The sequence below is a fragment of the Suillus fuscotomentosus genome (genome assembly GCF_016647785.1).
Source record: "Suillus fuscotomentosus strain FC203 chromosome Unknown F5891scaffold_14, whole genome shotgun sequence".
In the NCBI taxonomy this organism is placed as follows: domain Eukaryota; kingdom Fungi; phylum Basidiomycota; class Agaricomycetes; order Boletales; family Suillaceae; genus Suillus; species Suillus fuscotomentosus.
Genome location: NW_024539526.1, coordinates 763,061 through 790,374, shown reverse-complemented (window position 1 = coordinate 790,374; position 27,314 = coordinate 763,061). Strand labels below are relative to the sequence as shown.

General features: G+C 46.4%; 7 protein-coding genes across 7 annotated transcripts; 4 read left to right on the top strand and 3 right to left on the bottom strand.

Annotated features, from left to right (window-relative positions):
• The first annotated feature begins 76 nt into the window (after window positions 1-76).
• F5891DRAFT_1106185 (uncharacterized protein) lies at window positions 77-3,049 on the top strand. Its single transcript, XM_041363653.1, has 4 exons — window positions 77-553; window positions 612-906; window positions 963-2,627; window positions 2,686-3,049. Exons 1-4 carry the CDS (start codon window positions 284-286, stop codon window positions 3,039-3,041), a joined length of 2,586 nt encoding a protein of 861 aa, XP_041228782.1. The 5' UTR covers window positions 77-283; the 3' UTR covers window positions 3,042-3,049.
• A 4,674-nt stretch (window positions 3,050-7,723) lies between these two features.
• F5891DRAFT_1185855 (MFS general substrate transporter) lies at window positions 7,724-9,910 on the top strand (the record flags this gene model as incomplete). The annotated part of the gene is made up of 14 exons (XM_041366602.1): window positions 7,724-8,062; window positions 8,118-8,162; window positions 8,231-8,290; window positions 8,343-8,349; window positions 8,410-8,507; window positions 8,562-8,634; window positions 8,689-8,694; window positions 8,746-8,889; window positions 8,954-9,097; window positions 9,145-9,317; window positions 9,373-9,419; window positions 9,475-9,614; window positions 9,668-9,773; window positions 9,832-9,910. 14 exons carry the CDS (start codon window positions 7,724-7,726, stop codon window positions 9,908-9,910), a joined length of 1,461 nt encoding a protein of 486 aa, XP_041228781.1.
• A 1,471-nt stretch (window positions 9,911-11,381) lies between these two features.
• F5891DRAFT_1185854 (MFS general substrate transporter) lies at window positions 11,382-13,317 on the top strand (the record flags this gene model as incomplete). Its single annotated transcript, XM_041366601.1, has 12 exons — window positions 11,382-11,672; window positions 11,732-11,776; window positions 11,832-11,891; window positions 11,950-11,962; window positions 12,015-12,118; window positions 12,172-12,243; window positions 12,295-12,301; window positions 12,363-12,478; window positions 12,538-12,697; window positions 12,749-12,826; window positions 12,875-13,156; window positions 13,208-13,317. 12 exons carry the CDS (start codon window positions 11,382-11,384, stop codon window positions 13,315-13,317), a joined length of 1,338 nt encoding a protein of 445 aa, XP_041228780.1.
• Window positions 13,318-14,703: 1,386 nt separating this feature from the next.
• F5891DRAFT_119610 (major facilitator superfamily domain-containing protein) lies at window positions 14,704-16,900 on the top strand. The gene is made up of 14 exons (XM_041368251.1): window positions 14,704-14,785; window positions 14,836-15,039; window positions 15,093-15,137; window positions 15,192-15,251; window positions 15,308-15,320; window positions 15,373-15,476; window positions 15,529-15,604; window positions 15,719-15,862; window positions 15,909-16,052; window positions 16,104-16,181; window positions 16,232-16,275; window positions 16,327-16,513; window positions 16,565-16,670; window positions 16,730-16,900. The coding sequence occupies exons 2-14, from the start codon at window positions 14,854-14,856 to the stop codon at window positions 16,800-16,802; spliced, it is 1,260 nt and encodes a 419-aa protein (XP_041228779.1). The 5' UTR covers window positions 14,704-14,785; window positions 14,836-14,853; the 3' UTR covers window positions 16,803-16,900.
• A 543-nt stretch (window positions 16,901-17,443) lies between these two features.
• On the bottom strand, window positions 17,444-20,094 carry F5891DRAFT_1106178 (nuclear pore complex assembly-domain-containing protein). Its single transcript, XM_041363652.1, has 4 exons — window positions 20,076-20,094; window positions 19,629-20,015; window positions 19,296-19,572; window positions 17,444-19,240 (listed from the first exon to the last, which is right to left on the bottom strand). The coding sequence occupies exons 1-4, from the start codon at window positions 20,082-20,084 to the stop codon at window positions 17,682-17,684; spliced, it is 2,232 nt and encodes a 743-aa protein (XP_041228778.1). The 5' UTR covers window positions 20,085-20,094; the 3' UTR covers window positions 17,444-17,681.
• Window positions 20,095-20,641: 547 nt separating this feature from the next.
• Window positions 20,642-21,535, bottom strand: F5891DRAFT_1021020 (uncharacterized protein). Its single transcript, XM_041361155.1, has 3 exons — window positions 21,452-21,535; window positions 20,767-21,319; window positions 20,642-20,730 (listed from the first exon to the last, which is right to left on the bottom strand). The coding sequence occupies exon 2, from the start codon at window positions 21,167-21,169 to the stop codon at window positions 20,843-20,845; it is 327 nt and encodes a 108-aa protein (XP_041228777.1). The 5' UTR covers window positions 21,170-21,319; window positions 21,452-21,535; the 3' UTR covers window positions 20,642-20,730; window positions 20,767-20,842.
• Window positions 21,536-23,176: 1,641 nt separating this feature from the next.
• Window positions 23,177-23,914, bottom strand: F5891DRAFT_978226 (uncharacterized protein; the record flags this gene model as incomplete). Its single annotated transcript, XM_041376772.1, has 2 exons — window positions 23,177-23,692; window positions 23,726-23,914. The coding sequence occupies 2 exons, from the start codon at window positions 23,912-23,914 to the stop codon at window positions 23,177-23,179; spliced, it is 705 nt and encodes a 234-aa protein (XP_041228776.1).
• Between the last annotated feature and the right edge of the window lie 3,400 nt (window positions 23,915-27,314).

Below are 27,314 nucleotides of genomic sequence, written 5' to 3'. Positions count from 1 at the left end.
TGGGTGGTGGATAAGAATAAGATAAATGAAGAGATAGATAACGAAAAAATGAACAGACCTTGGCGTCGGTTGGGAATTTACAGGAGACTATTTTGGCCACTACAACGAACAAGATCTGGAATGGCCAGATGATAATGACGAAGTTGCAGCGGCGGAGCCTCCTTTGGATTCTGATGGCGAGGAAGAGGATCACAATGCAGAGGTTGAGGTTGAGAATGGGTGGGAACGCCCTGCAGATCCTGTACCGCAGGATATCGACGTTGATGTTTTTGAGGAGTCAGATATGTTGCCACAATCACATGCAGCCGAACGACAAGAAGCGGAGAAAGCCCTTGGTCGCCAGCCCACTATTGAGAAATTTCCGCGGCGCCATGCAGGTGCTCCAATACTTAACTCTGGCACTACCGCTTTCGAGTCTTATAACAATGCTCTGCAAGGCGCAGACAATGTTTGGGCTCCCTTCGCATCTCGCATAGACTACGAGGTTGCAAAGTGGGCAAAACTTCGTGGATCGGGCTCAACTGCTTTTTCAGAGCTGCTTGCAGTCGAAGGGGTGAGTCTTCATTTTCTTGGGTCATGAATGGGCCAACTTTTTAACTACGTTTCTATAGCTTCATGATGCCTTAGGTCTTTCGTATCGAAACACCCGTGAACTCAATCAAATCATTGACCGACACTTACCATGCCGACGACCTCGTTTCAAACGTGAAGAAATCATTGTTGCAGACGAAGCATTTGACGTGTACTCGCGTGACGTCATGGAGTGCGTCAAAGCCCTTTATTCAGATCCGGATTTCTCGCAACACCTCAACTACACTCCCGAACGCCATTATGTCGATGCTGACAAAACAATCCGAATGTATCATGATATGCATACAGGAAAGTGGTGGTGGTCCACGCAGGCGAGTCTTTTGAAAAACGTTCTGATTCATATTGAACTTACCACAATATCATTTAGAAAGAACTCGAAGCAGAGAAACCTGGCGCAACAGTCATACCCATCATCCTTTCCTCCGACAAGACGCAGGTCACCATGTTTAGGAACAAATCTGCCTATCCTGTCTATATGACAATAGGCAACATTCCGAAGGAGATCCGTCGAAAGCCATCTCGACGGGCGTGGATTCTCCTGGCCTATCTACCAACCTCAAAACTCGAACATATCACAAACAAGGCTGCGAGGCGCCGAACGGCCACAAATTTATTTCATGCTTGTGTGCGTCACATTCTGGAGCCTCTGAGAGTCCCCGGCAAGGATGGTGTTGCTATGGCTAGTGGGGATGGAGTTGTGCGTCGAGGACATCCGATTGTCGCATGTTATTCCGCCGATTACCCGGAACAGTTGTTGACAACTGGGATAAAATCTGGAGAATGCCCAAAATGCGATGTCCCGCATGAGGAGTTGGGAAGTCCTGATGTTCCTGTCAAGCTGCGAGACCTCGAGGCAATTGTCGCTGCATTGTCGCTCGTTGATGAGGACTATGACTTGTGGAGACAAGCATGCCAGGAGCGCGGCATTAAGCCCATCTACAAACCATTCTGGCTGGATCTCCCGCATGCTAATATATTCCAATCCATCACGCCGGACGTGTTACATCAACTCTACCAGGGTATTGTGAAGCACCTCATCGAGTGGATCAAGGAGGCATATAGCGAAGCCGAAATTGATGCTCGTTGTCGTAGACTTCCCCCAAACCATAATATCCGATTGTTTCTCAAGGGTATCAGTAATCTCTCGCGTGTTAGTGGAACGGAGCACAATCAAATCTGTCGCTTCCTGCTCGGCATTGTCATTGGCATACGGTTGCCTGGAAATCTCAACAATGCTCGCCTTACTCGTGCTGTTCGTGCCATCCTTGATTTCCTGTACCTTGCGCAATACCCTTGTCATACGGACGAAACACTGGCACTTCTCGATGATGCCTTAACACGCTTTCACGACAATAAGGACATCTTCCTTGATCTTGGAATCCGCTCGAATTTCAACCTTCCGAAGCTTCACGGCTTCCGTCACTATGTACATATGATAAAAACGTATGGTACAACTGACAACTACAACACCGAGTACACAGAACGTTTACACATCGACCTCACGAAGGATGCCTATAGGGCTACCAACCATAAAGACGAGTACACTCAAATGACACTCTGGCTCGAAAGACGGGAGAAGATTCTATGGCACGACAACTTTGTCCAATGGCGTCTCGTTGGTGATATTGCCCCGCAAGAAATCATACCTCCAGACATGGATTATCGTCGCGCAATCAAGATGACTAAACACCCGACCATCAAGCGTGTCCAGTTGGACCGCATTGTGCGGGAGTATGGCGCCACATTTTTCACTGAAGCTTTGGCTCGTTACGTCGTCGGGAGAAATCAACCTGGTTTGTCTGCAGCACAACTCGAACGCGAGGCCGCTCACATCATTATTCCCTTTGATACTGTGGCTACGTTCCACAGGATCAAATTCAACTCAATCAATGCTCGGGGGATCCAGGACTCGAGTGTCACCGTGGATTCTGTCCATTGTCAACCATCACAAGAGGACAAGCGAGGGCATATGATCCCCGCGCGTTTTGACACAGTTTTGGTCAACGAAGGGGACGGCGGGACAACAGGCGTGGATGGTGCGTTTTGTATGGTGCATTGAACATGTTAGTCACTAATCTCACTCGATCACTGAAGGTTACCGTGTTGCGCAAGTCCGTGTCGTCTTTACGCTAACAAATCAAGCTTCGAATGTGTTATTCCGCGCTGGACCTGCACAACCACCCACCCACCTTGCCTATGTGGAATGGTTCACTCCATTCCAGCAACCGGAATCACACCATGGGTTGTACAAAGTTGCCCGCTTGATTCGTCATGGAGAACGTCTGGCAAGCATCATTGAGATATCAGATATCTGTAGGAGCATTCATCTTATACCTAATTTCGGCGTAGCGGCACCTCGTGAGTGGACGAGTAGCACTGTTCTGGAGTGCTGTTCCACCTTCTTTGTAAACCCCTTCAGTGACCGACATGCTTATTTAACACTTGTCTGAGCATTACAATGAAATTTGTTGAAATACCTTTGAATACAAATAATTTACCGAATTCTCAGTATTTTCATGCGAGTTTGTGAAATTACCTTGATTTTGTGAAGGAGGTTTTCCCTGATGATTCACGTATCAAACACAGCAAGTCATTTCAAAACATATAAAAAAATGGCCTCATGTATCACAGACTTCAACGCCCAACTCGGACACAGTGACGAGCTCTAATCCGACTGCGACTGGGCAAACAATACCAGGCTGGTTGACGAGCCGAATGAGGTAGTTTATGTCGTCTTGCAAAGTGAAGGGTTTGTGGACGGCCAGTAGCTCCATAGTTGTGTTGACCAACATCTGTTTCTTGCCAGAGTTTGCGAACACGCCAAAATGTACTTTCGGAGAAGCCGACACAATCAAGAATCTGTTCGAGAGACAGCATGTTGTGCTCATAAAGGTTGATAGCAGCGTATTTCACGTCGCGACTGATTTTGCAGATGCGTGTCTGGGACTTTTTCTTTCTTTAATTTTCCTTATTCATTCAACTCACTCGTTACCTTGCGAAGCCAGCCTCAGCAAGGTCAGTTTCACATGGACGATTTTCTGTGATTTCCAACTAATCTAAGAAGTAAAGTACGACGGTTTTCGGAAACGTTCGCGCGCTCGCGTGGCTTTCGCGTATTTCGCGTATTTCGCTTACCTCGCTTAAACCTGTTTTTGGAAATCTCGCGTGGTTTTCATGTATATTTCGAGCGGCGACTCAAACAACGTCACCCATTGGGAATGTTGCGCAACAACATTGGTAACTGTATGTGTACATGGCATTAAATAATGTGTTTGAGCAGGGGGACAACAGGATTTGAGTGTTTTGCCTACTGCAATTATTAGTAGTGACTGTATATGTACATAAATGGAACAACATATGATACAATTACAGACAGGGAGATAACAAATGTGGTGACAGGAGATAAGATTCAAATAAAAAAAGGAGACAAAGACAATGTAGACTCAAAAACCAGAGAATGTGATGACAGGAAAATGGGGAAATGGGAGAACAGGAGACAGGAGATGGGAGACTGAGAGAACAGAGACGGGAGATGGGAGATGGGAGATGGGAGACGGGAGACGGGAGACGGGAGACGGGAGACGGGAGACGGGAGACGGGAGACGGGAGACGGGAGACGGGAGACGGGAGACGGGAGACGGGAGACGGGAGACGGGAGACGGGAGACGGGAGACGGGAGACGGGAGACGGGAGACGGGAGACGGGAGACGGGAGACGGGAGACGGGAGACGGGAGACGGGAGACGGGAGACGGGAGACGGGAGACGGGAGACGGGAGACGGGAGACGGGAGACGGGAGACGGGAGACGGGAGACGGGAGACGGGAGACGGGAGATGGGAGACGGGAGACGGGAGACGGGAGACAGGAGACAGGAGTAGGAAGCAGGGAGTAGGGAGTAGGGAGTAGGGATTAGCATGGGTATACCCCATGGTAACATTTTTTCCAATCACATATATTACCATTTGAAGGCACATGTACAACTTCAAAATTTTATACTGATCCATCACTCCTATGGTAATCAATTTGGAGGTATATTCCCAGGGGTACAGGGGTCTTCAGATCCAAACCCCTACCCCTACCCTCAAGGGTTTCCCATACCCCTGCTGATCCCTAGATGGGAAGCAGGGAAAAATGGGAAAATAAATACATTCAATGATACTGTTACATATTTTGTATTTTTATATTGGTCAAAATCCTGCTCAAAGAACATAGCACTGACTGATTGTATGTAGTACTATGTACTTTTATGTGGTGTGATAGATTGTACTTTGAGTTTTTTTGAAAAGCTGCTCATAAATATATTTCAAAATCATTCAAAATGCACAATTTATTAGGATGCAGCCTGAGGCCAGGAAGCCAAAGGAGGGCGTAGCCCTCCTTGGCTTCCTGTGACGAAGGAACAACACTCATTTTTCTCCCCTGAAGGAGCGCGTAGCGCTCCTTCGATTTGTGCCGAAGGCACAACAGGCGTGAGCTCGTCTAAGAAGTAAAGTACAACGGTTTCGCTAGCTCGCGTGGCTTTCGCTAAAGGCCACATGGGAGCGCTTAGCTCGCTTAAACCTCTTTTTGGAAACTCGCGTGGTTTTCTCGCGTGAATGTGTGAAAATGAATTCTAAATTGAGATTTCAAAATGCAAAAAATCTACGGAGTCCAAAACGCGATATAGTGGACAGTAATCCTCACGCTTACTGCGCCGCGTGTACAACAGGGTCAAACAACTCACTTTTCCTACCATGGGGGAAAGGCATCGAGCATAACAAAAGCAATAATAGAAATTTGGTTACACAATTTGGTTACACAAATTTTGGTTACATTGGTTACACAATTTGGTGACACAAATCATTACACAACTTGGCTGCTGCTTTTGAATAGAATTCTCGAGTTAAATTGCCCTCCCCTGCAGCCAAGTGTAATAAAGTGCAAAAAACACTTTTTGTGGGTGTCATTTCTTATCAACAATGATAAAAAAATTTGACTTATTAATGAGTTTAGGCAACTCAAAATTTTGCACTTGCTAAACAACTGTTTGAATAACATAACAAAGATGGCTCAAAATTTTCCTATTCAGTGAGTCACCAACTATAATATTGCTATACATGATGCTAATAATATTTGCACATATGCCATTTAGAAACGAACAGATAACCCCAGAGCGTGATCGTCAGTCACAACGAGAACGCGATAGACTCAATCGGCTTCAAATGACTTCTCCGGCCAGGCGTAATCGTCGCCATGCTGCTCATGACAATCAGAACGTACCTCTGCCTGCTATACAACAACCGAATTTCATGCCAGCCGATGAGCCACAAGCATTCCTGGATCGCACCATTCTTTCTGCAAAGAACACTGATGTGGATGAAATCAATGCCACTATCCTCGAATCATTCCCTGGAGAAAAAGCAGTCTTCACCAGTGCGGACTCAGTCACGGAGAGAGAATACGATTACATTCCCCCAGAGTTCCTTCATACCCTCGCCCCATCAGGCTTCCCTTTGCACACATTGGAGGTCAAAGCAGGTGTTCCTCTAATGCTTTTGCGCAATTTGAACCCCTTGCAGGGACTCTATAATGGAACTCGCATGATACTCCTGTCTTGGACCACCCGTGTCCTTAGGTGCCGTGTTCTTAGGGGTGGAGACGATGAAGATCAGCAGGTCGATGAGAACACAGTCCTAATCCCTCGCATCACTATGGAATCCAGCTCTGAAGAGAACCCAATCCCCCTCAAGCGTCGCCAGTTTCCTGTTCGTCTTGCATTCGCTATGACAATCAACAAGGCGCAAGGTCAAAGCGTCAAGTGGGTTGGCCTTAATTTACGGACTCCTGTATTCAGCCATGGACAACTCTATGTGGCTTTATCTCGCTGCACCCACCCAGACAGGGTGTTTGCTATCTTTCCGGAGCATGAAGAAGGCTCAAATACAACCAATGTAGTATATACAGAAGTGCTTAGAGGACTCACAGATCGTATCAACGATTGATGTACTTATATATATAGAACTGACTGATCTTATGTACTATGTACTTTTAGTTTTCTTGAAATGCTGCTCATAAATGTACCTCTTTTTGAAATCCACTATCAAGGCGTGATCTTATTCAAAATGCACGATTTATTAGGATGCAGCCTGAGGCCAGGAAGCCAAAGGAGGGCGTAGCCCTCCTTGGCTTCCTGTGACGAAGGAACAACACTCATTTTCCTCCCCTGAAGGAGCGCGTAGCGCTCCTTCGATTTGTGCCGAAGGCACAACGGGCGTGAGCTCGTAGTAAGTGACGCAATAGATACCATAGACCGTGATTACATAAATGACATAAGAACACGTGCGAATTGACGTACTAGTACTGAACTCAATGTTCATACTATAGTGTGCACTGTATTGCCAGTAATCCATCCTCCCTATTCTGGTATCCTGACTACTAGTGACGTGGTTGCAGGAGCACCCTACACTGGTCGTGTCTACATCACACCTCCAGATAGGCCAACGCCCACCTTCAAGTATCTCTTGCACCACACCCACGCCACCCGTAGCCACTCACTTGCATAAGGATAAGATTGAGGCGAGGGTACGTCCATACTACTGCAGCCTATGGGAGATCTTCTGTGAATACTGAGCATAATCTACAGGAAAACCTGGTGATAACTACAGAAAAGTCTGTAACTTCCGGCACAATTCCAGCAGTGACTATATATGTGGCAGAGAATGTTGCAATATTTTGACACTTCTCCCACATTCTATCGTGTCTATAATCCGCGCGTTTATGCTTTATATCGTCATGTGGTATCATGCTCCTTGAGCTGAACAATTCGCTTTTCAAGCCTACCATGTCACGGTCACGACTGGGTTCGCGTTTCTAGTTTTCTGGCCCGACGTTGTCGTGAACGGTTCATAATTAACAGGCCAAAACCGTCAAGTTAAGGTCAATTATAGAGCCACATCAGTGAAGTGGTCTGACTTGGAACTGACTTTGGATACGAGGAGCACCGATCAAAGGTCGAAATTACATGGTCGTTATTTTTGATCATGTACAGGAGCGGACCATTTGTCCGACACTCCAATTGACCTGGTCTCATAAGAAGTTATATAGTGTACGCAGAGGGAGTCTTATCCTTTCCCTCCCATTTTCTCTTCGCGAAATGTCCCTTTCACCAGTCACGATTGACCCCGTTTTTACCTCAGACAAGGCGAATCTCGCCCCTGGGGCCACATCGATATGCCGAGTATCGCCTGAGCCGTCGTGCAAGCTTGGTCTTACGGAGAGCGTCACGGTAGATGCGATCGAGCTTTCCCCCGTGACTCCAGTAAACAAGCAGAACTATGACTCGGAAAATCCATCAGTACTTTCAGCCAGGTACGAAACACAAAGAACGCGGGAGAAAATTCAATTTGTGACATTGTGTTGGTTTAACTATCTGGGGGGCTGGAATGATGGATCGAATGGCCCCCTGTTGCCAAGGATTCAAAAAGTTTATGGGGTACGTTTGTCTTTTGTCTTTTGTACCGCAACTGCTTATTGACGTGTTTTTCTAGGTTGGATATGCTGTTGTATCTCTTATTTTTATTTGCGCTTGCGTGGTCAGTACTTCAGTTTGTACACGAGACTCTAAACTGATCATGATTCTTATCATGCGTGGGCTAAACAGGGATATATCACGGGCGCCGTGTCTAATGTGATTCTTACCGAGAAGCTAGGATTCGGAAAAGTACGCCCGTATAGACTATACATTTCATGTGACGATCCTAACTTCTTGTAAGGTGGATGGTACTAGGTACTGCTCGCTGACATCGGGGGCCGCATGATTCTCAATTTCTCGCACTGCAGGCTCCCTATGTCAAGTCTTGGCATACTGTATCGAGTCTACGGGGCCCCCCTTTCCCGTGTTTGTATTTGCGTATTTCATTAACGGAATTGGATTAGCTGTACAGGCAGGTAAATTTGTTTACCATCATTCATCTTTACTAACTCGTGAACAGAATGCAAATGCAGTCGGCTATGTTGCATGCCTCAAAGAAAATGCAGAAGCGAAGATAGGCGTTTTCGCGGCAGGTATGCATCATTTTTATGCAGGTCATTCGCCTCGCTCACTCTCAAATCATGTAGTATATGGTAAATTGACCAGCAATTCCTTTTCGTAAAGTCAATGTTCACAACTCATAGGGGCCGGTGCACTCTCATCTCCTTTGGTTGCCACCCAATTTTCACACTTACCTCATTGGAATTTACATTTCTTGACATCTCTTGGAATTGCGATCATCAATACAATCGCCTTGATCATAGTCTTCCGGCTGAAGCCCCAGGCAGGTAAGGACAATGCGCATGACACGTTTCTACTTGATTGCTGATATCAGCCATGTACATTCTTCAGAGTGTCTTTCCGAGATAGGCATCGTGGACTCGGATAACAGTACAAGCGAGCACAGTCATCTCAGGCAGATATTCGCGAACAAAGATGTCCATCTTCTGGCAGCATTCACTCTACTCTATGTCGGAGTCGAGGTTACTCTTGGCGGTTCGTGACCGTCTACAATAGTCGTAATATCTGACGCTCTGAAAAAGGCTGGATTGTTACCTACATCATTGATGTCAGAGGCGGAGGGCCGTCATCTGGTTATGTTTCCAGTGGTTTCTTCGGCGGTATGCAACAGCGCGCGTTGGTAGACTTTGACTTATCCTCCTATTCTCTAGGTCTCATGGTCGGTCGAGTGGCCTTGCTATGGTTGAATAAAAAGGTAGATTGCACGAATGAAGTTGAATGAGCATCTTGGCTGATTTGGGACCCAATAGATCGGAGAACGCTTGGTCTTGTTCATCTATACCGTTCTAATTATCATGTTAGTGATGGAAGCGTGCGTACTCTATCATCACTGATACATCCATTGTTGATAGTTTCGAGTTCATCGTATGGTTCGTCCCGTCTTTGATAGGAGATGCAATCGTTGTCTGTGTAATTGGCATGTTGCTGGGGCCAATGTATCCAATTATAGTGACCCATGCACGACGCATCCTTCCTCGCCGAATCCTCACTGGTATGTCTCAAACAGTTTAACAATTACTCGTGATCATAATTTCCGGGACATAGGTTCCATTGGTTGGATTTCAGGAGTGGGGCAGGCAGGTTCTGCAATGGTTCCGTTTATGGTGGGTGCCATCGCGCAAACTGCTGGAATGAAAGTCCTGCAGCCTGTGTACGTATCATAATAACGACACTAAGAAGGCATGTCATATCTCACATTATTTTTTTAGATTGATCGGCATACTGGGTATTATGACTGGGTTATGGGCCCTGGTGTGCTATGGTTCCAGTTCATGTCGTCCCGATTGAAGGTTTGAATTTGCGTCCAGGTTGTACATATCTAGAGATTTCATGGTGGCGTGATCAATTTGAATGATAAAGTTCAATAGGGATTGGTACAAGGCTGCCGTGTACCCGGACCGGTGTAAATAGAAGTATGTGTACTCGTGGTCTAAGAAGTTAACTTCGGAGTACCATGCATCCTGTGGTTTGGTGGTGTCATTACCGTGTTCCTGTTCTAGTATTACTAAGTCCCACGTCTAATCTTCAGTCAAAAAGTTCAAGTGCTCACCGAACCCGATAGCAGGGGTGATCTGTTTGTTGTTGAGGGTGATGAGATGGGATGGTCATCCTCATGATATTTCATAAATATTGTAGGGGATGCTCCGACCACGGCGCAAAATCCAGAAAATGAGAAACTCCCCAGCCACGCGGCAGGACACGCCTTGATAGGCCCATCAGCCGGCACGATCATGAAGAAATATCTTCAACTAGATTGTGGCGTGAATCTGATTAGAAAGTAAAAATATCATGAACAACACTGTCGTTCGCGCACTGCATAGAATACCGTTTCTTTCTCGAAATCATGCTGCGGTACTAGATTAGAAAAGGATACCATCATTGATACCATCCATTTTCTCCATATCTTCCACTACCGGTATTACGGCAGCTGTATGTTCGGCCATCTAAACGAGCATGATAAACAGTGGATCTCTTGTCCCTTGCAGCATCGACGTCACGGTTGAACAACTTGCTAAAAATTCTTCGTGGCATTGTCACTGGATGAAGTAGTAATGCACTCACGCAGTGTCTTACTTAATGAGTCGCGCAAGTTGGAAGCCGACGAGCGAGAAACAGCTTAGCCGTGGCGCAGGCTCCTTCCCAACTCTGCTTCGAGTGTAAAGGGGCGGACTGCGAGGGAGCGTGGACTAGACTCGTATCTGAGTAGTCGTGACTGTCGTGTTGAGTAGTCGTGTTATGGTTAGAGTTGTAGTAGTAAGTTACTATGACTGTACGGCATTTACCTTGGTCACCGGTTTGATGCTGGGATTGAATTTTACACTCGAGTTAGCATTAGTCACACATAGTAGTACTTCGGTGATCATCATGATATATTGGCCCTCGCAGACCGGAAGCAGCGATGGGAAAGAGCTCGAGTTTTGCGACAACGTGCTTCTGGCATTGCACTAATATTAGTAGTAAGTTTTACACTTGTTTACATACTGACTTACAAACTCGTTATCAACAATCAGTTGCTAGTTTGACGCTCACCCGCATGATCAAGCCTCCAGACCTGTGCGGGCCCCACGGCTTGTAATTCTTCACTCGTAGCTCTTCTCAGGCAATGTAATATCCTTTAGAGGAATATTGAAACAGAGTCCTATATCAGTCTTCCTCGGATGCTTACTCGAACGCACTTCAAATTTCGTTTCCCAGTCATAACCTTGGATCCAAGAGCATTCATAGGCCGTGGTTCACATATACGACTCCAAAACTCATCATGCAGACGACGACAATCAGTGAAGGTCATACGGATTTACACCATCTCACAATTGACCCTCAGCACAATCTTAAAGAAAGTGACAAACACAATGAAGGAGTTGAAACGCGAGTGGGGTCGTCTGCAAGTGATTCAGGAGCAGCGTCTGTCTCTGACATGAAAGCCCAAACGAAACGTCAGCGGCTGCGCGCACGGGTGCAATTTGCGACAGTTTGTGGGTCTATGTACCTAGCTGGATGGAATGACGGGACGACTGGTCCATTGCTCCCCCGGATACAGAAAGTGTATGACGTAGGTTGTTTCAAACACCTGCAATTCTCTCTTAAGTTTACCTCCTATCGTCTTGACAGTTGAATTTCACTATCGTATCCTTGATATTCGTGTTCGCATGCGTTGTAAGATTTCACTGCAGCCTGCCAGATTCACCGATAAATCTGAGTTACTCGACAGGGCTTCCTATCTGGAGCATTTGCAAACCTATATCTGAATGGCAGATTCGGTTTCGGGAAAGTCAGTTCGTCTTCGATGATTTTCTTTTACGATCTCTGAGGTACACTCCGTGGTCTAGGTGATTGTATTAGGTGAGGGCGGATCATTGAAAGCAGAGACCATAATCGCCTTATGATTGTTCAGGATCTGCGTGTCAAGTGATAGCGTACGCCATAGAGGCGGGTGCCTTGCCATTTCCTGCATTCGTGCTAGGCTACGCCATCAATGGCTTTGGAATGGCTCTACAGGTAAGTTACACCAATGCAATGGATTCTACGGTTCCTGATGGACTTGAAATTAGGACGCACAATCGAATGGTTATGTGGCCAGTCTCAAGGATAATCCCGAGGTGAAAATGGGGATCCTCCATGCAGTAAGTGTGTCATTTTGTCTGTGAACTCTCAATTCATCTTGCCATTCAAAGGTATACGGTACGTTACACCTATTTCGTGGGGATGCAACGTGACAGATGTTCCTACTTTCACATTTCAGGTGCTGGCGCTTTGTCGTCCCCTTTGGTAGCAACGCAATTTGCCCAGCTTCCGCATTGGTCATTTCACTACCTGTGCAGCCTTGGTGTTGCGTTCATAAACATAGTATCGTTGATTGTAGTCTTTGGGCTTAAAACACAGGATGGTATGATAAGCACTCATTATTGAGAAGACAGCTAAGCATTTCACAGAGTGCCTCGCTCAGATTGGACAACCACCAGGAGAAAAGGGAACAAGCTGAGAAGAGCCAGTTCAGCCAGATATTGCGGCTCAGAGAAGTGCACCTCCTCGCCTTCTTCATTTTAATATATGTAGGAGTGGAGGTCACTATGGGTGGTAAGTATACCATTCAAGTGGAGAAAATGCTCACTCAGAATATCACTCTAGGGTGGATGGTGACGTACATAATCGACGTGCGCGGAGGAGGTTCTAGCTCGGGATATATATCATCAGGGTTTTTTGGAGGTAAGCTTTTCCGGGTATGCTAGGGATTCGAGTTTCACTTGTAAATAGGTCTCATGATTGGCCGTGTCGGTCTTTTGTGGGTGAACAAAAAGGCAAGTCTTTATCCCCTTCATAGCATGCAACATATATCTCAAAGATCACAGGTTGGGGAACGTCGTGTTTTGTTCATTTATGCTATCCTCGCAATTGGGCTGGAACTAGTAGTATGGCTGGTACCTTCGCTCATTGGTGCAGGCGTTGCGATCTCCATAATTGGAGTGATTTTGGGGCCGATGTATCCCATCGCTATGAATCACACAGTACGAATTCTCCCTGAGTGGCTCGTCACAGGTAATGTTGTGTTTAGTAGTACAAGTATGGTCAACTGAAACCTGAATGTAGGGTCGATTGGCTGGATAGCAGGCTTCGGACAAGCAGGTTCTGCACTCTTACCATTCTTAACCGGTGCCATTGCATCGGAGGCGGGAATAAAGAGTTTACAGCCATTGTGAGTGTTCTTTATAGTAGTACCTGTGCTTAATAAACTGATCGTCGGTGGCACAAAAGTCTCGTTTCAATGATGGCGTTCATGACTGTCTTATGGGTTTTAGTGCCGAGAACTGCTAGGAGAACTGAATGATAGATTCTCCGTTAGCTATAAAGGTTGACATTTGGCAATAGATTCATCTAATGACCTCATTGTGGACCCCTTGCCGGGGTGTCAGTGAATTCTTTCACCCATTTGCCCAGACTCCAACCATTCGGTTATCCTTCATCCTAGTACAGCCACCTTTGTCTTAGATAATCGAGTTGTGTAGTAATCACGTGACATTATGATTGGATGTGACCAATTACATTTCACAATCAATTCGAAGTCACAGAGACATCAAGTCGACTGCTGAGTCATTCATATGCTAATGAGATATTCCTCTGTCCTACTCAAGGCTTCCCATTTGATCAGCCAAATAGAGTCAATCATCATCCGGGAATCGGCAAGAACTTGACAAGTCGTCTCAACCATCATGATCCAAAATTCAATTCGTTGGCTCGTGTCATTTAAGCTCCACTCTGTCACGCAAGAAATGATTCTACAGCTTTCAGCATTGCGCCAGTGATCTACCCATGTGAATGGGGACATTAGTGCTTGGTCACGACCATTATGGCTCAAAATTCATTCCGTTGGTTCGTGTCACATCTTTCATCCATAGACCAGTGCACACATAAACCAGTGCATCGAGGGTAAAACAACTTCAAGTTGGCTGGTTGACTTGAAAATTCATCTTTCCTTCACAAGGTTAAGTCAACCCTCCCCTACCAGATTTACGAAAACTATTGTAACTTTTAACTATATATACATAGCCGCTAATCATGACATTCTAGTCTGTTCACCGGACTGCCAGTTCAGTGATGACCACGTCATTTCTTGCAGTTGGTCAGCCTCCCGTGTCTTGCGCTCGAATCTTTTAGACCCTTCCATCAACTCATCGGCAGGAACAACATCCACACCGTGCTCAGGACAGGTATGTTTTCGATGAACACCATATGTCAATTTTTTATTGTTTGTCAGTAGGAACAAATACCAGGTCAAGCCGCCACCCTCGACCTACTGCCGGCCATTGCCGCTTGGCAATTCACTGGCAGAATGCCGCCATTTCTGGCAACACTTAGCTGCGCATTGGGTTATGGGTTGGACCACGGGTTGACACGTACCACTGCGATAATGCTCTAACCGGGTGGGTACGGGTACGCCTCTGAAAATTTTGGTACCTGGATGCAGGTATGAACCGGGTCGACCCATGTCACGCCCTATGAAAAGGAAGATCGAAACGTCCTTTATCAGTTTCTCTGTTCCTTCCTCGAACACACTCAACCTTCAACTTTCGTTTCCGAGCCATAACCTCGGATCCAAAAACATCCTTAGGCCGTGGTTCACATATTCGTTTTCAGAAATCATTATGCAGATGACGACGATCAGTGAAGGTACGGTTTCGCACCATCCCACAATTGGCCCTCATCACAAATTTAAAGAGAGTGAAAAACACAATGAAATGCAAGTGGGGTCCTCTGCAAGTGATTCAAGAGCAGCCTCTGTCTTTGACCTGAAAGCCCAAACGAAGCCTCAGCGGCTGCGCGCGCGAGTGCAATTTGCAACAGTTTGTGGGGCGATGTATCTAGCTGGATGGAATGATGGGACGACTGGTCCATTGCTCCCCCGGATACAGAAAGTGTATGACGTAGGTTGTTTCAAACACCCGCAGCTCTTTTTTACCTCCTATCGCCTTGACAGCTGAATTTTGCTGTTGTATCCCTGATATTCGTGTTTGCATGTGTTGTAAGATTTCATTGCAGGCTACAAATTCGCCGATGAGTCTGAATTATTCGGTAGGGCTTCCTATCTGGAGCGTTTGCAAACCTTTATCTAGACGAGAGATTCGGTTTTGGGAAGGTGAGTTTATCTTCGATGATTTTTTTGCGATCTCTGAGGCACGCTTCGTGGACTAGGTGATCGTGATAGGTGAAGGCGGATTATTGAAAGCAAAGGTCACAATCACCTTATCATTGCTCAGGATCTGTGTGTCAAGTTATAGCGTACGCCATAGAGGCGGCTGCTTTGCCATTTCCTGCATTCGTGCTGGGCTACGTCATCAATGGGTTTGGAATGGCTCTACAGGTAAGTTACATAAGTGCAATAGATTCTACGGACCTGATGGACCCGAACTCAGGACGCACAATCGAATGGTTTTGTAGCCAGTCTCAAGGATAACCCCGAGGTGAAAATGGGGATCCTCCATGCGGTAAGTGTCATCTTATCCGTGAATTCTCAATTTATTTTACTGTTTGAAAGGTATACGGTACGTCATATCTCTTCCATGGGGATGCAACGTAACGGATGTTCCTATTTTCACTTTTCAGGCGGTGGCGCTTTGTCATCCCCTTTGGTAGCAACGCAATTTGCCCAGCTTCCGCATTGGTCATTTCACTACCTGTGCAGCCTTGGTGTTGCGTTCATAAACACTGTACTGTTGATTGCAGTCTTTGGGCTGAAAACACAGGATGGTATGATAAGCACTCATTATTGAGAAGACAGCTAAGCATTTCACAGAGTGCCTCGCTCAGATTGGACAACCACCAGGGGAAAAGGGAACAAGTGAGAAGAGCCAGTTTAGCCAGATATTGCGGCTCAGAGCAGTGCACCTCCTCGCCTTCTTCATTTTGACATTGGTAGGAGTGGAGGTCACTGTAGGTGGTAAGTATACAATTGAAGTGGAGAAGATGCTCACTCAGAATACGACTCTAGGGTGGATGGTGACGTACATAATCGACGTGCGCGGAGGAGGTCCAAGTTCGGGATATATATCATCAGGGTTTTGGGGAGGTAAGCTTTCCTGGGTATGCTACGGACTCGACTGTTTATTTTTCAACTAGGTCTCATGGTTGGCCGTGTCACTCTTCTGTGGGTAAACAAAAAGGCAAGTTCCTGTCCTGTTTACGGCATGCAACATAGATACTCAAGATCACAGGTTGGGGAACGGCGTGTTTTGTTCATTTACGCCATCCTCGCAATTGGGCTACAACTAGTAGTATGGCTGGTGCCTTCGCTCATCGGTGGTGGTGTTGCGGTCTCCCTAATTGGGGTAATTTTGGGGCCGATGTATCCCATCGCTATGAATCACACAGTACGAATCCTCCCCGAGTGGCTCATCACAGGTAAATTCGTGTTTAGTAGCACAAGCATGGTCAACTGAAACCTGAATGTAGGGTCGATTGGTTGGATAGCAGGCTTCGGGCAGGCAGGTTCTGCGCTCTTGCCATTCTTAACTGGTGCCATTGCATCGAAGACCGGAATCAAGAGTTTACAGCCATTGTGAGTGTTCCGTATAGTTGCGTATGTGCTCAATAAACTGATCATTGGTGGCACAAAAGTCTCGTTTCGATGATGGCGTTCCTGACCGTTTTATGGGCGTTAGTGCCGACAACTGCTAGGAGAACTGAATGATAGATTCTCCGTTAGCTATAAAGGTTGACATTTGGCAATAGATTCATCTAATGACCTCATTGTGGACCCCTTGCCGGGGTGTCAGTGAATTCTTTCACATCTCGAAAGAGCTCAGAGCTGTCAGTCAGATGTCAAGAATGTAACACGCACAACGAAACAGTTCCCCATTCCCTATTTATTTATCCCGCATTCTGGCCCCAATGGACGATAAACAAGGATTCCAAAAAAAAAGATGAGTGTAGCGATGATCGGATCAGAAACTTCGAAGTCGACTGCAATCTCAACTTCTAACGGGCTTTCTTCTTGAGTTACACTATGTTGTGGCAGCCGCGCCAGCATACCCGTCGTCGAAATTCGTGTGCTTTCCTATTTTTCATTGCCCTTACAGGAGGCGATAGCAGTTCTAGCCACACGGAAGCCACTGATGAAACGACAATCGCTGCACAGGCAACTTAGTAGAAGTTACCTAGTTTCTCGTATCTCATAGATGTGCCGCCATTCTCATCCTGTCGTACGGCTCTCCCTGATCCAGCCGCATCGGTGGGACAAAATGGCGTAGTCGAGAAGGAGGGCATTTCTTGGACCCTACATCGTACTTGCAGCTTCATACTATGTTCCCTTGTGCCTCTGATGAGTGTGACCTCCAAATGGACCCTCAGTTTCTTTGCATCGTGTGCATGGGAATCCAAATTCGCAATGATTTCCTCGTGCTGGAATAAGCGCGCAAACAAGGTAAATACAAATGCATGTGCATGGCAAAATTACCTTCGCCAACCCAGGGTTAGTTAACCAATACATGATGAGTATAGCGATTGATAAGGAAGGCATGGAAATACTAGAAGTTTGAAGTCGACTGCACTCAAACACACGACAACAATCTCAACTCTTTACGGTCTTTCTTCTTGAGCTACTCCGTGTCGCAGTGGCCGCGCCAGTACCCGTCGTTGAATTTCGCGTGCTTTTCCTAGTTTTGGTCGCCTTCACAGAAGGCGGTGACGGTTCTGGCGACATGGAAAGCACTGATGAAGTCGTGGACAACCTGGACGATCGGCGCGCAGGCGTCTTTTCGTCCTTCACAGGTTTGACTTTGATTGAGGTGCTCGTTCGGGTTTGACGAGCCGTACGTGGCGGCGGCAGGGGAGTGATATCATCTTCGTCCCGGTCTTCATCATCATTGAGTAAAGAGCCAGGTATGGTCTGTGCGAGAGCAGGGCCCTTTATATTATCTTTCCAGGAACTAACGGGTTTGCGTCGAGGACTAGGTGAACGCGCGCGAGGCTGAGGCCGACGGGCACCGCGATGTCGCGGAACAGCGCTTTTGAGAGGGGAACAAGCATCACTTTCGTCCTCATCCTCATCATAAAATGCGCCTGGAGGTGCACGTTTCTTGGGTTCCATCTGCTTAGACGCGGGTGCACGAGTGCGTTGTTCAGGTGAGCTCTTGTTACCAAACACGGAGAAGCCGAGCTCAGGCTCATCATCCATGTCATCCGGCATGCTACTGACGTCGCCATCTTCATGGATGATGAAGGCATTATCGTCGTCAGATTCCATGGTGATGTTGTCTGCCCTGTGAGAATGAGGCCGTGTGGGCACGTCTTCTGTGGGAAGTGCACGGCTCGTTCCAGTCGATACTGGCGGAGGTTTGTAGAATGCATTCGGTGCCTGTTTGGCACTACCAGTTTTCTCAAACAGTGATGTAGTTGGCGCGTTGGATGCGTAGGCAGTCTTTGATAAGGCAGTGCTATGCGCGAATTTGATCCCAGATTGGCCCACGAGGGGTACAGGCGGCGCAGCAACAGGTTTGCGCAATGGAAGCTGACCAAATGGTGATACAGCGGGTGGCTTTTGGGGTGGCGAGGGTAGGAAACTCCCTGAAATGGACCCAGCGAGTGATAGTTTTGGCTCAAACCGACCAGAACTAGAGAAACTGGTATGTCTGTCAGGGATTCGGGGTGTAAGACTGTTCGGTCTACTAGGGGAAGCCCCATTCAAAGAACTTGCGGATGGAATCTCCTCCCATGACATGCTGAGATCACCTAGAGGTGCTCTAGGTTTCGGGGGCGCGGTTTTCGCTGCCTGAGGAGTCGGGGCAGGAGGTAACGTACTTGGCTGGTTAAGCAAACCCTCCGCCATTGTTCTTTCCACATATGTCATATTCCCCAAGATGTCATCCATTATCTTCTTTCTCTCTCGCCCGGCTTTCACACCCTCTGCACCAGCAGACCCTACGGTAGAAAACTGGCGGTCTAGTTGGATGGCTGCCAAATATTCTCCACTTTGGACAAGTCGGACGCAGACAAGGTCTTGCACGATGGCAATAGAAGCGGCTGAGATGTCATGCGGTGGCTTAAGAGCATATGCATGGAGCAGAGACTGTTCCGGAGGGGATAGAGGGAATGCTACGAGCTGTGCCAACGGTCCAGAGCGTGGCTTGGCTTTTAAAAACACAATATTAACAAGGTCACAAGGAACATTGGTCGGTTTACGCACGCGAAAGACACCACTCTAAGAGCTTATTGAGTAGACGCGTACGCGTGTCAGAGGAATCAGGAAAAGTACGTTGAAACTGCCACGCATCCCAAAGACTTGAGTTAGCCAGTGCAAGCGCGTACATATCAATGTCGTCAGGTTCCATGAGCGGAGGCTTGGCGGTCCGAACGTATTTCACGATGAGTGGGGACGGATCCTCGGACAATGAAAGCGCCTGCATAATTTTGGAGGCGTAGTCCCTGTTTAGTCTCGCATCTGAAAGTATTGAAACTGCTTTCTAAACCACTCGTCATAAGGTTCAAAGAAGCTCTGATACCAGATACGACGACATACCTCAACGTGGATGCCAGTGTCCAGATGCCAATATGCATCTGCAAGGGACACAAACTGTGGTGGGATACACCTCTCGTCCGCATAAGTAGCCTCTCGTCCGTCTTGAAACCACTTCAGGAGGATATATACCAGACAATCTTTCTTCAAGCTGTCATAACTCGAGCCATTGATGACATCTAGTAGCCTACGGAGCGAATGTAGGTCTGTAGGCGGATAAAGCATGTCTGGTTGACGAATGCCACCGCGTATGAGCAGAACGTCAAAAATTAGGACATCGGCCATCTGCGCGCGTCGGGATTCTATTTCTGCAGATCTGGTGGTGTTCCAAGGAAATTGATGTGGCGTCCCGAAAAGCAGGAGCCAGTTTTGGACCACATTGTTATCATCCTGAGGAAGTACAAGTCAGTTCAAACGAGGCTACGCATCGCGCTTAAGGATGATACTCACGACGTCCATGCTACTTGTGATGAACACGCCCAACCACTTCATCACGCCTTTCAACAAAGCATTGCTGATGTAATCAATTACGATAAACAGAAAATTAACCCCTGAAATGAGCCTGGCTGCATTTGTGATTTGACACTACAAATACTAGGGTTCGGTGTTGCCGAATCTGACCTTGCTTGCCTGCATGGTCTCGGATTTTTCTCAAGTTGTCATCACCTACTGCAGCTATGATCTCTTTCATTGTTAATTTATCCAGGGCAGAATTGAGCTGTTGCAACATGGTTCAAAAACTGTAAACTGCATCTTAATGTCATGACATACAGCCACATTCAACATTTATTGATATTTATTATTGTTTATTATTGGCAGTTAGTCTGTCAGATTTTGTCAGATGGCATATGACCTTGCAAGCAAGGTGACTGTATCATTTCGACCTTAGGTTCGTGGGAATTTTGGCACTGCATTACCTAATGGTTCTGTGACAGGTTCGTCTCTCAAGGACAGCTGTGACAAACTTACAATAGGTTCATAGGTTCATAAGGTTCATATTCAGTAGGATAATATATGTAAGAAGATTGTATCCTTCAACCATATGAGAGCTGTTGCAGCGTATGGCTGGGCTTTGCGACCAAAATTGATTACGAGCGATGGTGGAGAAAACTTTTTCATGGCGTTTCTCGGCCTTGTCGAAACAGAAACATGAACCCACGCGGCAGAGGAAGATCATATAGTGTACGAGAACCTGTCCTGGAAATGAGTATCAGCGTCTAATGAGCCAGATAAGTAGTAAACATACCACGCATTATGAAGTCTGACAAACCCACGTAGATACAGTCCGTGCACGATAAGTGATGATTTAATGGTGGGGAGGAGCGCATGTGTATAAAACCACCCGTGGTCTTGTCTATTTTCTGGAAGAGTCTCAAGGAATGGGATGAGACCCAGCAGAATTCTGGGATGGTCTTTCTGGATGGGGAACTTGACGTCGAGGGCAGTAAATCATATCCGCAACCGGGCTTGGTAGAGCGTGCGCTGAAGGCTGGATGGAGGACAGTGAAGAGAACGCGCCAGTCCCAAAAGAACAGAGCGCTCATGGATGAGCCGTGTGACCAAACAACCCGTTGAATAACATAGCACTAAAAAAAACATAAAAGAGAAATGTACCGAATCTCTCCATTGCAACTATGGGGCTTGCAAGACCACGGTCAGGTCTATGAAGAGCAAACCGCGCACAGTCAGCGCACCTTATGAGGCCTGAGAAGCTAGGAAGAGATCCGAAACATAAAGTCAACACCAACGATCCCTCCGTCGCAACTACAGGGCTTGCAAGACCATGGTCAGGTCTATAGAAAGCAAACCATGCACGGTCAGCGCACATTTTCAGCCTGAGAAGCTAGGACGGGATCGCAGAGTGAGAAAAGGACTCAACACACTGACATCTTATATATTTTTGCCAACCGTTCGATCCGCTCAGCGCGGCAGTAGTTTTAGAAAAGAAGGTAGAATTAACGCGGTAAATGGCATTTTTCGCCCCAGGACGAAAAATGATGGCATGGAACGTAAGCATGATGACAGGAAATTGTACGCAGGAAATGCCGTTTTTACGATTGTGTATGATTCACAGAATTAAAGGGTAGGCATATGACCTTGCAAGCAAGGTGATTTAGGAAAAAAAAGATCAATATCATGGGCTTGATAAAATTTAAGACGGAGCAAGGTCACAAGTTCGCACCGCAAACCCCTAGTATCAAAGCTATATTACTAAAAATGTATATCACAATTGCAGATCACATGACAAAGGAATAAAAAGTTAGACTAAGATGGTGATTTCTCCCAACCCTATAATATTGACAGACCCATGATATCTACTTGTGATATACTAGCATACTGTTGTGTTACATATTGTCAAGTGTGTCTATTCATATATAGGCAGCCTCTTACTGCAGGGTCCATAATTACTGACTATATGCCAGGGTCAGATATTATATTATAAGCTATAGCACAATGCTGGTCTTCCACAAAAGACACCTAGCTTTAAATAGTTAGCTTAGGATGGGAGGATCTGCAATCACCAGCTCTGTGTCAGGGCCAGATATGATATTGTAAGCTACAGCACAATACTGGTCTTTCACAAAAGATGTCTGGCTTTAAATAGTTAGCTTCCAATGGGAGGATCTACAATCACCGGCTATGTGTCAGGGTCAGATATGATATTGTAAGCTACAGCACAATGCTGGTTTTCCACAAAGGGTGTCTAGCTTTAAATAGTTAGCTTCCAATGGGAGGATCTGCAATCACTGACTGTGTGTCAGGTTATGACATTTAGCTGAAATACCACAACATGATGCTAAGCTTTGAGCAAACAGGTCTATGATTATATAGCTAGCTTCTGATGGAAGGATATGCAATTGCTGGCGGTGTGCTATGGTATAATAATACATTGTAAGCTATAGCATGTGTTACGACTTGGATAGGTCGAGCCTCCCGATGCCGAATGGCAGGTCTCTAAGCATTCATGCGAAGATGGAGGGATGATGTTCTGGCCTTGAATGGAGCCTAAGGGATCCTCTGACAAGCTTGTTAAGTGCAGCGGCTCATCAAGCTGTAGGGCTAACGGATATACGGCTAAGGTAGTGTTGGCTAGCCTTAGAAGTGCGGTCAAGACAGAGGGATTTAGGAGTCACTCTGAGAGGATGTTCTGAGGTATAACCAAGTAGATCAAAGTAAAGAATACAATGATATCTGTCTAAGCTATATAGGCATATGCTATAAGGTTCAGTAGGAGCCTGTATCATGAATCTATCTGAGTCAGAGATAAGACGAGGTGAGGCAAGCCTTGCTTATCTGATAAGGTGCATGAGGCGCCTCTTCTATCAAGATACGTACATGAGGTGCTCTGGCCTAAAGGTCCATCAACACATGGTGCAACATGCGTTGGTCTAGTTCTACATGAGGTGTACAGCCATCATGATGGGATTGGGAGGCCTTTCTAGGCCATAGTGAAGTCATAGCAGTTCCGGACTGCTGTCAGTCAGGACCTAGGCAAGGTCCAGCAATGTTATTGTAACATTACCCCATTACTACGGTTGAAGTCACCGGCTTCAACAATCTTCGTTCTTCTCCTCTCCAAGAGTGGAGGGTGCGGGTGTCATGGTGCAGGAGTGAGGGGTCGGTGAACGTGGTAGTGGGTTCTGAGCAATGAGTGCTTCAAGGACGATGTGGTTCTTCTCCCAGTCTATGAGAGTCTCAAAGAACTTCTCGTCATCAATAAACTCTTGGAGTTGGATCTCTCCGTTGAGTCGAGGGCAATGGACCGATAGGTGGTCCGGTCCAAGTTCACTACAGACACAGCAAACATAATCTGGACATTTTCTGAAGGTGTGTCCATATCCTCCGCATCGAAGGCAGATGCAGGTGTGGTCAACCGTGGCTTTCTTTCTCTTAAGTGTGCGCACAGGTCTATCGATCTTTTCTCCTACTCTCTTGGTGGCGAGCGCAATGGTATCGGTGAAGTTGTCTGGGAGTAGGTGAAGTGCCATAGCGCGAATTGTCTTCTGGAGTTGCAGCACCGCTAGTGCTCTGCTTGCTGCATCCGGGTCTTCACGACTTACTACATTCTAAAGTAGTTTCGTGGTGCGGATGATGTTAACCACAAGCGACGTGGTGGCGGTGGTTCTAACATCAGTATTTCCGAGGATGGTGTCGATCTCAAGGAAATGGTCAGGGGAGAGTATGGCGGTTTCAGCGAGTGCGCCTTTCTCTAGGTGGTCAAGGATCTTGGGGTAACCCAAGTCCTTTAGGGATACAATGGCGGAATTTTTGTCAAAGGAGGTCGTCATGATGATGGGAGTTTCTGAGGAGAGGTGGTCATAGGAGGGTGTCTTATATGTTCCTCTGGATATCTCCAAGCTCCATTTGACTTATCTTTTGTTTGGTATCTTCTTTTGCCAAGGTTCAACCTTATCAAGGCATGTGTGGCCTCGTGTCTGGGCAAAGGGGATAGTCACCATGCCAGTTCATTCTTCCAGAATATCTTGTTTTAGAGTTCAAGATCTGGGGTGGGTGCATTCCTCAGATGTCTTTTGTTTTAACATTAGACTCTGGGTCGGTGTTCTAGAGGGTTCCACAGGCTTATGTCAGTTAAGAGGAGTTTCTGTAGAGTTCATCTCATGATAGTTTCAAGTCGTTCTGGACAGTCAGGGGGAAGGTAAGGAATCCGGGCTTATGTTGGTTAGGAGGAGTTTCCAGGGTTCAGTCCTCGTCTTCGTCGGCTTCTTTATCTTTTTGTTGAATATATCAGATGTCGAAGTACTGTTTCCAAGTGTAGGTGCTGAGAGGGTGCTCAGGGTTGTCTAGCAGGCCTGAGACTAAAATTTCGTTAGCGAATATACATGTAAGGAGGAAGATGCACATACTATGCAAGACAATTGGCAATGGCTTGTCCAAACTTTGGCTGGTTCCCTTCTACAGCATACTGGGTCCCATATGTTGGGTCATTTTCGAATACATGTCTGGCAATTACAAGGTAGATATCAGCTTTACTCGCCTGAAGGACGATCAGTGCTGATCACTGAGCTGTGATTTTTTTTTTGTTATTGGAGAAAAGTACGTGACAGTTGGCTGGATGTGTGGCGAGCCAGGATACGAGGATTGTAGTGCTGTCAAAATCGGTGGTGTCCCACCTGATCTTGGCAGGGACAAAGCTGGTGTCGTTCTCATGGGTTATAGGCCAATCTTCAGGGCCTGTGATGTTGTTGTTGTCCAGATTGGTTGCAGATTGATGTTGGGGGGGATCTGGATGGTCGGTACCTCCTCATCCTCATCCCCTCCCACGAGTCACAGTAGCACCCCTCACTCTCCCCCTAGCCCTAGCCCTCTCCCTGCTACACGAAGATTCCAAAGGTTGTGGTGGTTGTGGCAGCAGTGGCAGTGGTGGTGGTGGTAGTTCACTCATATTTAGACCAGCAGATATTTTGGAAAGCTGCTTGAGGCGTGCTGAATGCCTTACAGTGGGTGAACATATTGGGGGCATCATGCGTGTGCAGCATAAAGTTTCAATTTCAGACTCCGATACCTGCTGCTGGAGTTCCGAAAATTTTCCATGTTTGTTGATGCTTTCAAAAAAGTTTCAAGGAAGTTTCAAAATCAGCTTTGAATCCCATTAATAAAGCATCAATTAGTCTTGACCTTTGATTCTACCTGTTTTGTGCTAAGGGGGTTGATCATTGTAATTCTGCACCATTCTTTTTGGATCATAGTTGGTACAAGGCACTGTTGTTGAAGGGAAACTTGAGCAATAGTCCTATATATATTCTTTTGGTCATTGCCATACTGTCGGGCTGACCATTGTTTTTTTGTTTTTTTTTTCTGTCAAGTCCATAGATTAAATTGACCATCATATTTACTGATTTTGCAGAAGTACCTTTAGCTGAACATACTTTGGGAAGTATACAATAAGCCACCCATGAACAACCACATTATCAGTCATTGGTATTTATCTGAATCACTGACCATGGAGATATTTGTATTTATAGGTGTTTATCTATAGATAATCTATCTAAGAAGACATCATGCCCTGAGACGTTGTAAAGATACAACAATGCTTGATACTATATGAAGTAAGTGTCAGCAATATAAAAATGTTGTAGTGGTCTTGCACAGCCTAGTCTGCTATACTTGCTAGACAAGTGTGTTCGACCTGAGGGGTTTGCTATTGGAATAAGTCTATAGTTAGTCATTTGATAAATTGTCAAAAGTCTGAGCACGAAAAACAGAATCTGAAGGTATAATTATGAGTCCGATGCCAAAGCATCGGCTGATGTTTTTGGGTTTAGCAGGTCAGCGGGTTTCGGGTGTGGGTTTGTCGGGTTTGTCGGGTTTGTCGGGTTTGTCGGGTTTGCGTCGGGTTTGTGAAATGATTGTCGGGTATAGCAAGCAATATGTGGAATATTGATAAGGACAGGTGTTTCGGATAGAAAGTGCGGTAATATTCACAATGTCAACTAAGAACTACGAAATATTGGGTTTGACCACAAAGCGTCAGGAAACGGCTCCCTACTACTTGGATGATGAATATGCTATGTGGAAACCAATATATATATAAGTATGTAGAAATCCGGAACCCTATAGGCGAAAGTAGTGGCCGAAGAATGTCGGGTCCAATGTAGAGACTCATGCATCTCATGGTCTGAAATGACAGTTTTCACTAGGGAGTACATATGTAGCATGAACTTGTAGCATCACTCTGTGCGCTTTTTTTTCTTTTTTTTTTGAATCCAATTTATGTCCTTTGCAGAGTTGTACTCTATGTAGGACACTACTTTCTAATCTAAGGGACCCCCAGTGTCCCTATTTGTGTCCCCGAGTGCGTAAATGCCCTGACGTAGGGTGTACCCCCGTCAGTCCGCCATTCCCACCGGCCGTTTTAGATGTGCCACTCTGGTGGGGGGAGATTTATAGATGCTCTTCGTGCTAATGTACTATCATGACATAATCTAAACACATACTCGGTCGTGCGAGGTGATCTAGTACAGGAGTCAGGTGGGCATTTGTATAGGGATTTGGTTAGTCTTGGGGCTGATCTGACTGTCCTGGGTCCGTATGTCTTGTGCTGCTGTGAACACTTGATTCCGTGTAGGCGAGTGGGTGAGTGAGCTGAGAGTGTTGTACAGGGTGTTTGTACATGATGGTGAGAGACGCGTTGATGTTTACAGGTTGGATCTACAAATATGTGCTGTATCAGGCTGTTGGCTCGCGAGGTAACGGGATCACACCTATCGTGTTTTTGAATCTTCCAGTGGTGTTGATGTAGCGCACTAGATGCGGTGTTGCGGCTGGGTCTGAGAGGAGGAATGAGATAGAGGTGGCTTCGCGGCCTAAGGCTGTGATCATTGCGTGACGTTCATGGCGATATTGGGGGCAGTCTAGGAGGAGGTGGGGGATGGTTTTGTCGGTTCCCAGGCAGTGGGGGCAGTGAGGTGAGCGTTCCTTTCCTATGCGATGCAGGTACTTATGAAGGGGGATATGTTGCGTGCGTAGTGCTATGTACAGGCTGGTGAGTCGTTTAGGGAAGGTTGACGTTAACTTAATGAAAGCGCGTTGCAGGATCTTGGTGTCAATATGGTTGATGTATTCATATCTGGGCGATTTGTGCCAAAGTCTCACCCAGCGGGCGTGAGTGGCTTTGTGATGGGCTTCCTTAAGTGCTGATATGCTGAGTGGGAGTGTGCCATATCTTAG